Genomic DNA, 13,042 nt, shown 5'->3' with positions numbered 1-13,042 from the left:
GAGGGATTCTTCAGGGAAGATTATCTTCTCAGCTTGCAGAGCTTTGTATTCATGCAGGGATGCGTTGGAGGCTGAGCTATGTGCTTGTATGGAGGGTTTATCTTCTTCGATTCAACGCAAAGTACATGCGATCGAAATTGAGATGGATTCTTCGGTTGCGGTGTCCATGATCACATGTGGGAGCACGGATCGCTCAATATATTCTTCCTTAGTGAATGAGATTAGGTTTTTATTGAATCTACATCAAACTTGTATTACTCATGTCGATCGTTCGCAAAATAAAGCGAGCGACAAGTTAGCTGCTTTTGGTCGTATTAATAATAGGACTATGACTTGGTTAGGGTCAGGTCCTCCAGAAGTTTTGGAGATAGTTGCCGAAGATTGTAATGATACTTTGAATGAGTAATACAAGTGTTGAGCCCGCAAAAAAAAGGTTTGGCATTCAAACTTCATTGGTCAGAAGGGCAACCAAAACCCCTAAAACAGGCAATCAAAATGACCTTGGCCGAGCGCTCAAGAACGGAGGAAATGTGCGCCTCAAATACGTGAGGACCTTGATAAGTGCCATACATAAGGTACAAGCATATGACAACTCCGAACGTTTTTGACGATAAGTTTAGTGACACGAGGATGACAACTTTAGTTGCCAAACATGACAACTTTCGTGCGTGAGCTTATTTCTAACAGAAACTTGCCATATGTCACTAGAAATTGTCATCTTTACGTGACTGAAATTGTCATAAAAAACATCAAACCCAAAATACCATGCATCTCACATGTGACACTCATCTCACATGTGACACTAAAATTGCCGTACGTCACTGGAAATTGTCGACCTCACGTGACTGAAATTATCATAAAAAACGTAGAACCAAAATGCCATGCATCTGGTGACACTTATCATTTAGGATGATTTAACTCTGATTGCAAAGGCCGCAGCCGTGACGGCTACGCGAGCCAAAGCCGGACGCCTCCCCGGCAACCACATGGACCGCACGGCGCCGCACCGCGCTCCGGACGCCCACCTGCCTACCAACCGCAGCCCGCGTCTCACTCGCCGCTATACCGCCTGCCACCATCACATCGCACCCACACCGACCCGGCACGCCCTTTTCCCCGTCAGACGCCAGCAAGCTGCTTGCTTTGCTTCGGTTAGCTCGCTGCGCGGCGCCGCTCTCGGCCCTCCCGCGGCCAGGCTGCTCGGATGGCGGGGCGGCCGGGGTACGTCACGCTGCCGATAATCTCGGTGCTCGCCGCGATCGGGTACGTCTACTACACCGCGGTGTTCCTCGCGATCCCCGCGTGGCTGGGGCTCGCCACGGCGGCCGGGGTCGCCAACGTCGCGGCCTACACCACGCTCGCGCTCGCCTGCGTCGCCGCCTACGGCCTCGTCGTCACGCGCGACCCGGGCCGCGTGCCGCCCGCCTTCGTGCCCGACGTCGAGGACGCCGAGACCCCCCTCCATGAGATCAAGCGCAAGGTATGACCGGCCGCCAGCCTCCCTCTTCCCGCACCGGCACCGCACCCAGATCCCGCTTCGAAGATGGGATCTCTCCGGTGGCCCCTGTCTTCCGGTTACCGAATTAGGCCTCAGACATTTGGGGTCTTGGATTTAGATGTGGTAGAACATTACCTGGAAGCAAGATTCAGTGAGCTGGTGATTCCGTCTGTGGGGTTTGGATCTTTGAAGCGGAAGGCTGCTTTGCCATTTTTAGCTCAATCAGTCAATCTTGGTAACATCTCAGTGGGAGGTGGACTGGTGGATGTCCAAGTCCAAGATGGGTCTGACGAGTGTCCTGCTCTGCATCCTTGCACACTGACACACTGTACTTAGTGACGGTTCCAGGATTTCAGGATGGAGTACTTTGCAACCTAAAACATAGAAGTCCACAAAAACGAACATGGAAGTACAAACTGTTTACACAATGTCATATAGTTTATAATATAAGAAAAAAATTAGTAATCAATAAAAACTATAATTTTGACATGACAAGCAAGATATGATGGCATGGTGTCACCACTCACCATCTTTAACTTGCACAAAGAATTTATAGTGGCCAAATGTAACACATCAGTTTTTATATCACTAAACCCCTGTTCTATTTTTAGCCTATCTATCACACAGTTTATTACTCCGTATAATATACTCTGTTCACGACATTTTGGTAGTTGAATTTAAACTCCCAAAATGTCATACATTAGTGAACAGAGGGTGTCTTCAGCTCCAACTATAGCTATGGAGAGAATTAGTATTAGCACCATTTTAGGAAACCTGCGTTGTTCCGCACCACAAGGAAAAACCCAGCATGCCGACAAGGAAAAACACAGCATCCCGACAATGAACCGCCGACAATTTCTTGAAGGATGTCGGAAGGATATACAAATCCATTCATCATAAAGGGGAGCACAATACTAAAAGACAAAATAAAAGAATGAACATAGATTTTTGTTCCCTATTTTCAAGAGCAAAGGTGACGCAACTGATCAAAATCTGAACCAATGCCGCCATCTGCTGCAGTTGTTAGTTCTGCCTCCTACCAGTGGGTCAGCTTGGATTTTATTTATGATTATGTCATGACCGGCACCAGTACCGCCAACGATAAACCCTGAAGAACAAGTGGGTGTCGTTAGTGGCAGACGTCAACGATTTGCTGACGTTTGGGTCTCGTGTGACCTGTAGTGGCAAGCAAGGTAATGATGGCATGGTGTACCACTCACCATCCTTAACTTGCACAAATAATTCACACTCACTAAATGTAACACAGCAGTCATTATATCATTAAACCCCTGGTCTGTTTTTAGCTTATTTATCACAGAGTCTATTACGTATAGTGTAAGTCTCAGCTCTAACTATAGCTATGGAAAGAATTAGTGTTAGCAGTAGCACCATTTTAAGAAGCCTGTGCTGTCCGGCACCAAAAGGAAAAAACACAGCGTGCCGACAATGAACCGCTACCAATTTCTTGAAGGATGTCAGATGGATATAAAAGTTCATTCATCATAAAGGGGAACAACATACTAAAAAACAAAGTAAAAGAATAAACATAGATTTTTTTTTTCCATTTTCAAGTGCAAAGGTGACGCAACTGATCAAAAACATGAACCAATGTCGCGACCAGCTGCCAGTTGTTAGTTGTGCCTCCTACCAATGGGTCAGCTTGGATTTTATTTATGCTTATGTCATGACCGGCACCAGTACCGCCAATGACAAACCCGAAGAACAAGTGGGTGTCGCTAGTGGCACAGGTTAACGATTTGCTGACGTTTGTGTTTCGTGTGACCTGTAGTGGTGTGTGTTATATCCGATTATTCAACAGGTGGATCTGAGTCGTAAGGGAAGGATATATAACTCCTTTTGTCTTTACTCTCAAGAAATGAAAAGAGAGATTTGTTTTTTTTTCTTAGGCTTGGTGAGCCAACGTAAAAACTCAGCCACTCTTATGGAGATGAAACCCAAAAGATTTTCGTTGGGGCATAACCCTCTCAGCGACGCGCCACATCGGAACCCGGGTGTGGTGGCAAATGGGCAAGGGACGGGCCAAGATCCGAGAGAGGAAGACGAGGGATATTGGCCAAGTCAAATGCATCAAGGACGGAGCAGACCAACTGTGAAGGACGAGGAGATTAAGCATAGATGGCGGGAGTAATTTGACAAGCTGTTCAATGGGGAGAATGAGAGTTCTACCATTGAACTGGACGACTCCTTTGATGAGACCAGCATGCGTTTTGTGCGGCGAGTCCAGGAGTCCGAGGTCAAGGAGGCTTTAAAAAGGATGAAAGGAGGCAATGTGATGGGCCCTGATTGTATCCCCATTTAGGTGTGGAAAGGCCTCGGGGACATAGCGATAGTATGGCTAACCAAGCTTTTCAACCTCATTTTTCGGGCAAACAAGATGCTAGAAGAATGGAGGAGTATATTAGTACCATTCTTCAAGAACAAGGGGGATGTTCACAGCTATACTAATTACCGTGGAATTAAGCTGATGAGCCATACAATGAAGCCATGGAAGAGAGTCATTGAGCACCGCTTAAGAAGAATGACAAGCATGACCAAAAATCAGTTTGGTTTCATGCCTGGGAGGTCGACCATGGAAGCCATTTTCTTGGTACGACAACTTATGGAGAGATACAGGAAGCAAAAGAAGGACTTGCATATGGTGTTCATTGACTTGGAGAAGGCCTATGATAAGATACCGCGGAATGTCATGTGGTGGGCCTTGGAGAAACACAAAGTCCCAGCAAAGTACATTACCCTCATCAAGGACATGTACGATAATGTTGTGACAAGTGTTCGAACAAGTGATGTCGACACTGATGACTTCCCGATTAAGATAGGACTGCATCAGGGGTCAGCTTTGAGCCCTTATCTTTTTGCCTTGGTGATGGCTGAGGTCACAAGGGATATACAAGGAGATATCCCATGGTGTATGCTCTTTGCGGATAATGTGGTGCTAGTTGATGATAGTCAGACAGGGGTAAATAGGAAGTTAGAGTTATGGAGACAAACCTTGGAATCGAAAGGGTTTAGGCTTAGTAGAACTAAAACCGAGTACATGATGTGCGGTTTCATTACTATTAGGTGTGAGGAGGAGGAGGTTAGCCTTGATGGGCAGGTGGTACCTCAGAAGGACACCTTTCGATATTTGGGGTCAATGCTGCAGGAGGATGGGGTATTGATGAAGATGTGAACCATCTAATCAAAGCCGGATGGATTAAGTGGCGCCAAGCTTCTGGCATTCTCTGTGACAAGAGAGTGCCACAAAAGCTAAAAGGCAAGTCCTACAGGACGGCTGTTCGACCCGCAATGTTGTATAGCGCTGAGTGTTGGCCGACTAAAAGGCGACATGTTCAACAGTTAGGTGTAGCGGAGATGCGTATGTTGAGATGGATGTGTGGCCACACGAGGAAGGATAGAGTCCGGAATGATGATATACGAGATAGAGTTGGGGTAGCACCAATTGAAGAGAAGCTTGTCCAACATCGTCTGAGATGGTTTGAGCATATTCAACGCAGGCCTCCAAAAGCTCCACTGCATAGCGGACGGCTAAAGCGTGTGGAGAATGTCAAGAGAGGTCGGGGTAGACTGAATTTGACATGGGAGGAGTCTGTTAAGAGATGTTAAGAGAGACCTGAAGGATTGGAGTATCACCAAAGAACTAGCTATGGACAGGGGTGCGTGGAAGCTTGCTATCCATGTGCCAGAGCCATGAGTTGGTCGCGAGATCTTATGGGTTTCACCTCTAGCCTACCCCAACTTGTTTGGAACTAAAGGCTTTGTTGTTGTTGTTGTTGTTGTTGTTGTTGTTGTTGTTGTTGCCTTCCCTCTCAACTCTGCTGTTCCGCTGTATTTTATTGCCTTGCTTCATATCTTGCAATCTGCATGGCAAGGACTTTACAGACCACTGTTATCAACAAACGGCTTTACTCAACAAACTCTTTATCTCTATTGTTGATCTGTATAAATATTAAGATGTGCACATTTTACTGAGATATGGTTCTTTTGCTTGCTTCAAGCTGTTGCTGCCAGTGCCTTGTTCGGACTGGTCTTATGGGTTGGAGCATTGGATGGTGCACCTTTTCTGTTTGCTTCGTCACCAAGAGGGATTTTCCGTTTGTTATGTTTATATAGCAAGCTTTTTGTGTTAGCTTTCTGCTGCACAGAACTTATAGTCTGTAAGAACTTCTCGGGGTTTCCCATAATGGAAAATGGAGGCCCTGCTATTTCTAAAAATAAGAAAATAAAATACCTATCTTTTGCCAAAACTTCTGTGTGTACGTCTGGTATACGGTATACCCCTGACCCAACATGGGTCCCTGACTGTAATAGTTAATATTTGATTGATGAATAAGGAGCCATTTTCAACTGAAGGGTGAGACAAGAATGCACAAAGTGTGATATTCCTGAATCTCATACAGATTACTTTTGTTACTTATTCGATAATACATATATCTTAACATAAACTATAGGTCCAGTCTTGCATGGAGTGCTTAATGAGGTATGGGTGGACTTGTATGCGCATACATATTATCTGCAGTTGATTTGGCAAGCTTAATCTATGTCACCGAAATAGATGTTCATTGCTGTGTACTGAAAGCCATGCTACTGTTTGCCGATGTACAATAGGATACAACTTACCTTGTTGCCTGTGTTTAATTCTTATTAATAATATCTTATCAGCCTCCATGTTGTCATTGCAGGGTGGTGATTTGAGATACTGCCAGAAGTGTTCTCATTATAAACCTCCTCGCGCGCATCATTGTCGTGTCTGCAAGAGATGTATTCTGAAAATGGTGCTGATTATTGACAATGATTCGTGTGACACTTTTCTATTGCGTGGTTCTTATTTGCATTTGTGCTAATTTTTTATGCAGGACCACCACTGTATTTGGATTAACAATTGTGTTGGGCATGAGAATTACAAAATTTTCCTCGTCTTTGTGCTGTACGCTGCAACCGCAAGCTTCTATTCTTTGGTACTTTAATATCCTGGATTTACTTTAGTGAGTATGCTTGTGTTGTGATTGACCATGAGAAGATTCAAATTTATGTCAGGCTCTGATGATTGGAGGCGCATTGCATAGTGTGCCTAAAGATGAACAATCAGGAATTGATTCTCCAAGAAAATCGTTAGTAAGTGAATTGAAAAAGTTATTTCAGTTTTCAGCATACAAAATGCTGGCAGATAAAACATTCTAGATAACTAACACAAGAATGTAAAAAATGTGCAGGTTATTTGTGGTGTCTTTGTGTGTGTAATGACTTTGGCATTGTCTATCCTCTTGGTCTGGCATGTTTACCTCATCTTGCATAATAAAACTACTATCGAGGTTTGAAAAATAGGATCCCTTCTCTTTGAGGACTTAATTGTTTGCCTATCTATAATGGTAGCTATGGTTTGCAGTACCATGAAGGAGTTAGGGCAATGTGGTTGGCAGAAAAGGCTGGAAATCTTTACCATCATCCATATGATCTCGGTGTCTATCATAATATTGTTTCGGTAAGAACTCTTTCCATCACTTCTCTTTTACACATACCGCAAACACTTAAGCACTCAAGTATGTTTACCATGCAATGATGCAAATGCCTTGTCAGTAACTTTGTTAATAGCCTCTCTATGTCCATGACCGTGCTTTCTACCTGTCCATTCAAACGGTGTAAAATGCAGTATTGCAGAAAAAAATAGTTAACAAAAATAAAGACACCATTTATATCTGCAAATTTTGGCAAGAAAAATTCAGACCACTATTACATCTTGCTATCTCTTATGTCCAGCATGGTCTATATGCCATTTTTCATATTAACCTTTTATTTTGCGTGGAATATGCATATTTTTGCACAATTTTTTGGTACTGCTAATATTCTCATACAGTACATAACTATGAATATTTCAATCTTTTTCGAAATGTGCAAGTGGACACACTTGATAGTAGGGGCATGCCCGAGCATTCCTAAAATATGCACTCGGTTTTTTCTTACTAAACGCCAGTTCAGAATGCTTCTTAATATGTAAATTTATCTCTTAAAAGTATAAACAGGAACCATGGGGCATCGGTTTTCTCAACTCTTTCCCCTATGACAGGTCCTAGGCCCCAACATGCTATGCTGGTTCTGCCCTGTATCGAGGAACATAGGCAACGGCGTTCGTTTCCGCACATCGTATGATATTCCGCTATCTACACCACCATCCAAAGCAGAAAAGCATCTGGCAATGTCTTGAGCTCTTGCATTGAGAGCGTATATTGTGGGATCAAATCCGTGAATCATGCCGCAAGTGTAAGGTACATAGCGGGAGCTGAGGAGCTTCAAGAGTATTTCCTCCAGGCCCCAGGGATGTATCTGGAGTTAGAAATCCTAATCTAGCTAGTTATTCCATTATACTTTTTGGCCAGCTTGATGAGAAGAATCACCGATGGGCCTCAATAGATCTGGAGTGGCCTGGCTCGCCTGTACTCATACAAAAAAGTCTGAACTGAAGAGTCAAAGACTGCTCTGTTGTAAGTACGTGCCTGTAGTGTCGTTTACCCTGAAGTCCGTATATTGCGTTTTTGTGTCAGAGAGAGTTAAGGGACAAATGTCCAGTTTACTCAATTTGTATAGAGCTGTTGTGTTATAGATGTTGAATCCGTGAAATCTGTTTACAAGATGTGTGTCTATACGTGCTGCTACGCATGCTTGTGACCATGGACAGGGTTTTTCCTGGTCCGACCGGAAAGCAGGCCATTTTTTGTGAAACTTATGCAGCCTGTGACGCATGAGAAGCTGCGATGGCTAAATTTGGAGGTTTCAAATTCAATTTAGGAGCTGTTTGCCTAGTTGCCTGGAGGCTGTCACGAGACAGTGGCACCACCAGCGGTGACAGCAGAGCAAGTCACCTGTGGATACAGTAGGCAACATGATTAAAATTACAGGTTTTTATGAAATACTACATCCGTCCTAAATTAGTTGTCTTAGATTTGTAAGATACAGATGTATCTAACACTAAAAAGACAGAGGAGGTAGTACTGTAGGTCTGAAACCAAGCAGAATTCTTATGATTTCTACTCGTCTGTTACAGGGGTAGTAACACTAAATGCAAAAGGAGAAGCACGGCAAGAAAGCTGATGGAGGCTCTGAATCTAGACCAGTATCACGGGTGCTATGATGCTCCTACCTAAACCTGCAAAGCCCAGCACCTAAAACCCTCACCGTGTCCCTTCCTCTCTTGCGACTTGCACTCGCAGTTTGCGTCCCCACCAAACCTGCAAACATCAAAATCAAAACATGAAAATGTGTCAACATATACCCCGTTCGGGCAAGAGAAATGGTGCTTGAAAATTAGCTTCACATCCGCGATTCCAATCATCGCAGTAAAACCAAATCTGCTTCATCTGCTCGTACAACAATTGACAGGCAACCAACCAGACGTCCAGACCACGCACCGACTGACCTGCTTGTTGAGGTGCCAAATGGCGTTCTCCGATTCCTGCCGCGTCGCCAACGTGACGAATCCAAACGGGGGGCGCCCGGCATCTCTTCCGTGGTGGTAAACAACTTTGGCACCGACCACTTCACCATAGTCACTGAACAGCTGCTTCAGGTTTGAGTTGCTCACTTTCCAGGGAAGATTGTCCACATAGATCTTGAATGAAGAAGACACTGGTCGACTGGGATGGGGAGACGGTGTTTCTTCTGTCCGGGCACCTCTGGTAGCAGCTGTCTTGTACACAGTCAGGGGCCTACCGTCCATCTCCTGCATTTTCAAATTAAAGGTAAGTCAGCAAAGCATGGAAATTTCTACATTCTTAAGCATAGGGATTACACGTGACACTGGCCTCGAGAAGTAATAACAACCACAAGATGCAAATTATGTCACAGAACAGTCTGATGTAGATGGCGTGTCATTGCATGATCTAGGAAACAAATTGGCAGAATGAGGATATGTATTAGGTTGGGCTTCAGATTAAGGAGTTCCATAAATCAGAAACCAAGGGCACTGTCATGAAAATGATTAACTTTGTATGCAAACCAGAAACCAGTACCACAACACATCACCACTGTATCCTATTACATGAAAGGTGTGCAAATGCAAACCGGGGGAAGACACTCCATCCATACTGCAATCATATACTTGCTCAACTCTGAGCACAGGAGCTGCAGCTACGATAGAAGAATAGGCCCTTTTTAACTTACGGAGAGTAGCCGCACCAAAGTTAGCATTTATAAAACATACTCACACGGCGATTGTACATCTCCACAGCCTTCTTGGCCTCCTCAGCAGTACTCATGGTGAGAAACCCATATCCACGGCTCTCGCCTGTTTCCCTGTCATAAATGATCTGCACAGACACAAAGTAGAAACTGTGTTTTAGAACAAAGAAAACCCATACATGTCTTAATAACTTTATTGTCTAACTGCCTATCAATAACACTGATGAAACAGATATCCATAGCGAATGAATAACCTAGAGAAGGCGAAGAAACATGTTTAAATTATTTGAGAGTTTATTAAGAAGCTAGAAATGAAAGAGTATAATGTACAAACCAAGTGGCTAGAAATGAATACGTAACGATCTTGTAATCAACAGCATTTCCACACAGCACAAACATCGGTCGAAACAAGATCATACAGGTACGATCTGCAACGTAAAGATATCACCCAGGCTCACAAAGCAGCCAATTACTATTAGATTCCAGCAGCTTCACCCTATGGATTTCAACAATGTACATGACCAATAACAACAGGGGGAGTGCAGAACTGCGTGTCTTGCTACCAGTAGTTGCAGGACCATATTTAGTCGTGAATACACTACTCATGAATCAGGAATATGAGGCATTATTTTCATATATCGGTTACCGGGCAAGGACAATGAAGAGCTAAGAATGCTCACCTCCGAGAACATGACAATGCCGACATCCTTGAAGAGCAGGGCAAGGTCCTTCTTGTCAATGTCATACGGTAGATTCCCAATGCACACCGTGGCCTCCTCGTCCGGCTCGAAGTACTCCTCTGGTGTGTACTCCTCGTAATATTCCTGATGTCTGGGGGATGGCCTTGTTGGGTACACAACACTCGGGCGTTCCTCTGGATAAGATGCTGGCACACTTTTGCACTTAAATGTTTGCCTCAGTACTTTCCACTTTGTTTCCTTGTCAGTGGCATGGCAATGATCATCATTCAAGAGCCCTTTGCCCCAGTACTTGCATGGAGCTGGAGCATCACATACAAAACAGTAGCACTGCATTTGGAAAACAGTAATTAATAGCTTAATGCAATCACATTAGAAAGGCTCAACTGTCCACTCAGCTACGATAATCTTTGTAACCATAGTGCCAAAAGAATCAATGACAGGGAGTAAAAAATGGTTGCTACTTACCATGCTGCAATGCTTCGCATGAGAAGTGGTACTGAAGGGCATCTCAGAACATGAATGGCGCGAGTGAGGGAAGGAAGTCCTTGCATGCTATCTGCAGAAGCATAGCATGTAAATGTAACTGTAATTGGACTGATGAAGGAATGCTACCACAGGGAAACTGGTGTAGTATAATTCCTTCAGGAAAGCTCTAATCCTCATGTCTGTCGAGTACAACATGAACTGAAACTGCAGATATTCATAGACAGTAAGAACAGGTAGTCAAGGAGCCATATTATGTGCTTGATAAGACAATTCATTTCCTATTTACAACTTGAATAGTATAATTTTTGGAAAACCCAATGATGAACCTTTGATGATAATGGTATTTGAATAAAAAAGTATGTTACGATGCAACTTTAACGAATCAGATATTGTTTGAATCAGAGAGTATGTTCTCAGCTGTAAACCAAATTTCCAATCGATTCTAAAGCCACAAATTTCACGAAAAAATTGTTATTTGAACGGATTTGACAAAGTACAGCTTGTATGCTACCCACCAAATGCAAGGAGATGCTCTTGTAAGGGTCTTTCACCGCAACGATCTCCACCTCGCCCGGCAGGCCATTCCCCCTACTCCTCCCCTTCGCACCCGCAACCGCAACTGGCTTATCAGGGTCGCCCTCCAGAACCACACAGTCATCACCCTCGCAGCCGCCGTCGTTGCCGGCGCGAACGCCGCGGGACCTGCCCTTATGCCTCCGCGGTGCTGGCACCGCCGAGTCCCCGAGCTTCGCGGCCCATCCCAGGGGGGCGGGCGAGCGGGAAGACCTCCCGGAGCCCACCTCCTCCTCCTCGTCGGAGCTGCTGATCACCACCACCTCCCGCGGCGCCGGTCCCATCCGCGCGAACTCTGACAAACCCCGACCCGAGGAGCGCAATGCTGCTGGCTCCACCGGGGGTGGATTGGGTCGGTCGTAGCTCACGGCCGCCGGCTGTGGGTCTCGGTTCTACCGCCGGGAGGGAGGGATGGAACAGAATGGGGAGGAGCAGAGCACGCACGGCGAGTTCGGCAGCGGCCGGCCTGGCTGGACGGGGAAAGTGAAGGAAGGCGGCGCGGCATCCGTTGGCGATTGCGCAAGATGTGGGTCCCGCTGGCAGTTCGGGGCCGTTTGCTTTCACCCGCCCGCTCCGGTTTACGAAATTTTGAATTTTCGAACTTACGGCACAGGGTACTAGTACTACGCACGATGTACTACACGGGCAGAGTGGCAGATATATGTGCGTATCTTCGGTGTACATGCATCTCCAAGGCGCACACTATCTGTTTGTGGACCGTGTCCAGACATTTCTGTGGACATGATACGGGAGCCTATCATTTAACTATATACCTCAAATGTAGTGGCGGAGTTTTTCTTTTTAATCTAGACTCACACCTCGTTCCATCAATAGCTTAACAGAAATATTCAGTACATTCGAACTAAACAATCACAAACTAGAAGGAGATGGGAAAGGGAAGAGAGCGAGTTGGAGCATTAGTAGGAAACCCACCGTGGATGCTCGCCAAACGAGACATCTACTACGGGGCAAAAACCTAGTAACACCACTCAACATTTATAATACGAGAAGAACCAGGTCTCGGGAAGCAAAAGACCATATAGACCTCAGTAGGTATCAGACCTCCGCATGAAAGCAAGGAAACATAAAGCAAGGCATGACAACATCATCCGCGCTACACACCATAGGTCTCGGTGATAAGGAGCCTGCTCCGAGAAGCCGAGCGATCCACCAAGGGCAACGCCACCTGCATCCAACCATATACCTCAAATGAAGTGGCGGAGCTACGTAGCCAAAGCTGGGCGGACCGGTATGAAGGAAGAACATTATTTTTTCCGTCATGACCCGATTTACTTCAATCCTGCACTATATTTGCTCTGGGATAGTCAGGCCATGGCCCATTTTCGTCACAAGTAGCTCCGCCAGTGCTTGAATGTCCGTCTTTATTGCAATAGTCTTCCATCAAACTGCAACAACCTTGCACCAAACATGGTAGCAATGGTCACATTTTACATGGATAACTTTCTATTGGTGCGGCAAGCTGCTCGAAAGATCAATGCCAGGAAGAGTGCAGGAGTGTTCTTGAAGCTTGATATCACTCATGCTTTTGATTCACAATCATGGCCATTTTTGTTCGAAGTCCTGTGTGCCAAGG

The 13,042-nt window shown here is 45.1% G+C and overlaps 2 protein-coding genes across 3 annotated transcripts; one reads left to right on the top strand and one right to left on the bottom strand.

Annotated features, from left to right (window-relative positions):
- The first annotated feature begins 1,026 nt into the window (after positions 1 to 1,026).
- LOC109762569 (probable protein S-acyltransferase 16) lies at positions 1,027 to 8,142 on the top strand. Its single transcript, XM_020321438.4, has 7 exons — positions 1,027 to 1,480; positions 6,199 to 6,291; positions 6,373 to 6,474; positions 6,554 to 6,631; positions 6,730 to 6,828; positions 6,903 to 6,998; positions 7,581 to 8,142. The coding sequence occupies exons 1-7, from the start codon at positions 1,205 to 1,207 to the stop codon at positions 7,716 to 7,718; spliced, it is 882 nt and encodes a 293-aa protein (XP_020177027.1). The 5' UTR covers positions 1,027 to 1,204; the 3' UTR covers positions 7,719 to 8,142.
- A 238-nt stretch (positions 8,143 to 8,380) lies between these two features.
- On the bottom strand, positions 8,381 to 11,958 carry LOC109762570 (28 kDa ribonucleoprotein, chloroplastic-like). 2 transcript variants are annotated; one of them, XM_045235030.2, is made up of 6 exons: positions 11,391 to 11,958; positions 10,855 to 10,945; positions 10,369 to 10,716; positions 9,715 to 9,816; positions 8,928 to 9,230; positions 8,381 to 8,739 (listed from the first exon to the last, which is right to left on the bottom strand). In XM_045235030.2, the coding sequence occupies exons 2-6, from the start codon at positions 10,894 to 10,896 to the stop codon at positions 8,683 to 8,685; spliced, it is 852 nt and encodes a 283-aa protein (XP_045090965.1). In that variant the 5' UTR covers positions 10,897 to 10,945; positions 11,391 to 11,958; the 3' UTR covers positions 8,381 to 8,682. The 2 variants fall into 2 exon arrangements, with proteins under 2 accessions (XP_045090965.1, XP_073366979.1); XM_073510878.1 differs by lacking the exon at positions 11,391 to 11,958 and having other exon boundaries at positions 10,855 to 11,319.
- Positions 11,959 to 13,042: the final 1,084 nt, after the last annotated feature.

Source organism: Aegilops tauschii, chromosome 3, assembly GCF_002575655.3.
Source record: "Aegilops tauschii subsp. strangulata cultivar AL8/78 chromosome 3, Aet v6.0, whole genome shotgun sequence".
NCBI lineage: Eukaryota > Viridiplantae > Streptophyta > Magnoliopsida > Poales > Poaceae > Aegilops > Aegilops tauschii.
Note: the sequence above shows the minus strand (reverse complement) of the source record. Positions and strands in the feature narration are given on the sequence as shown.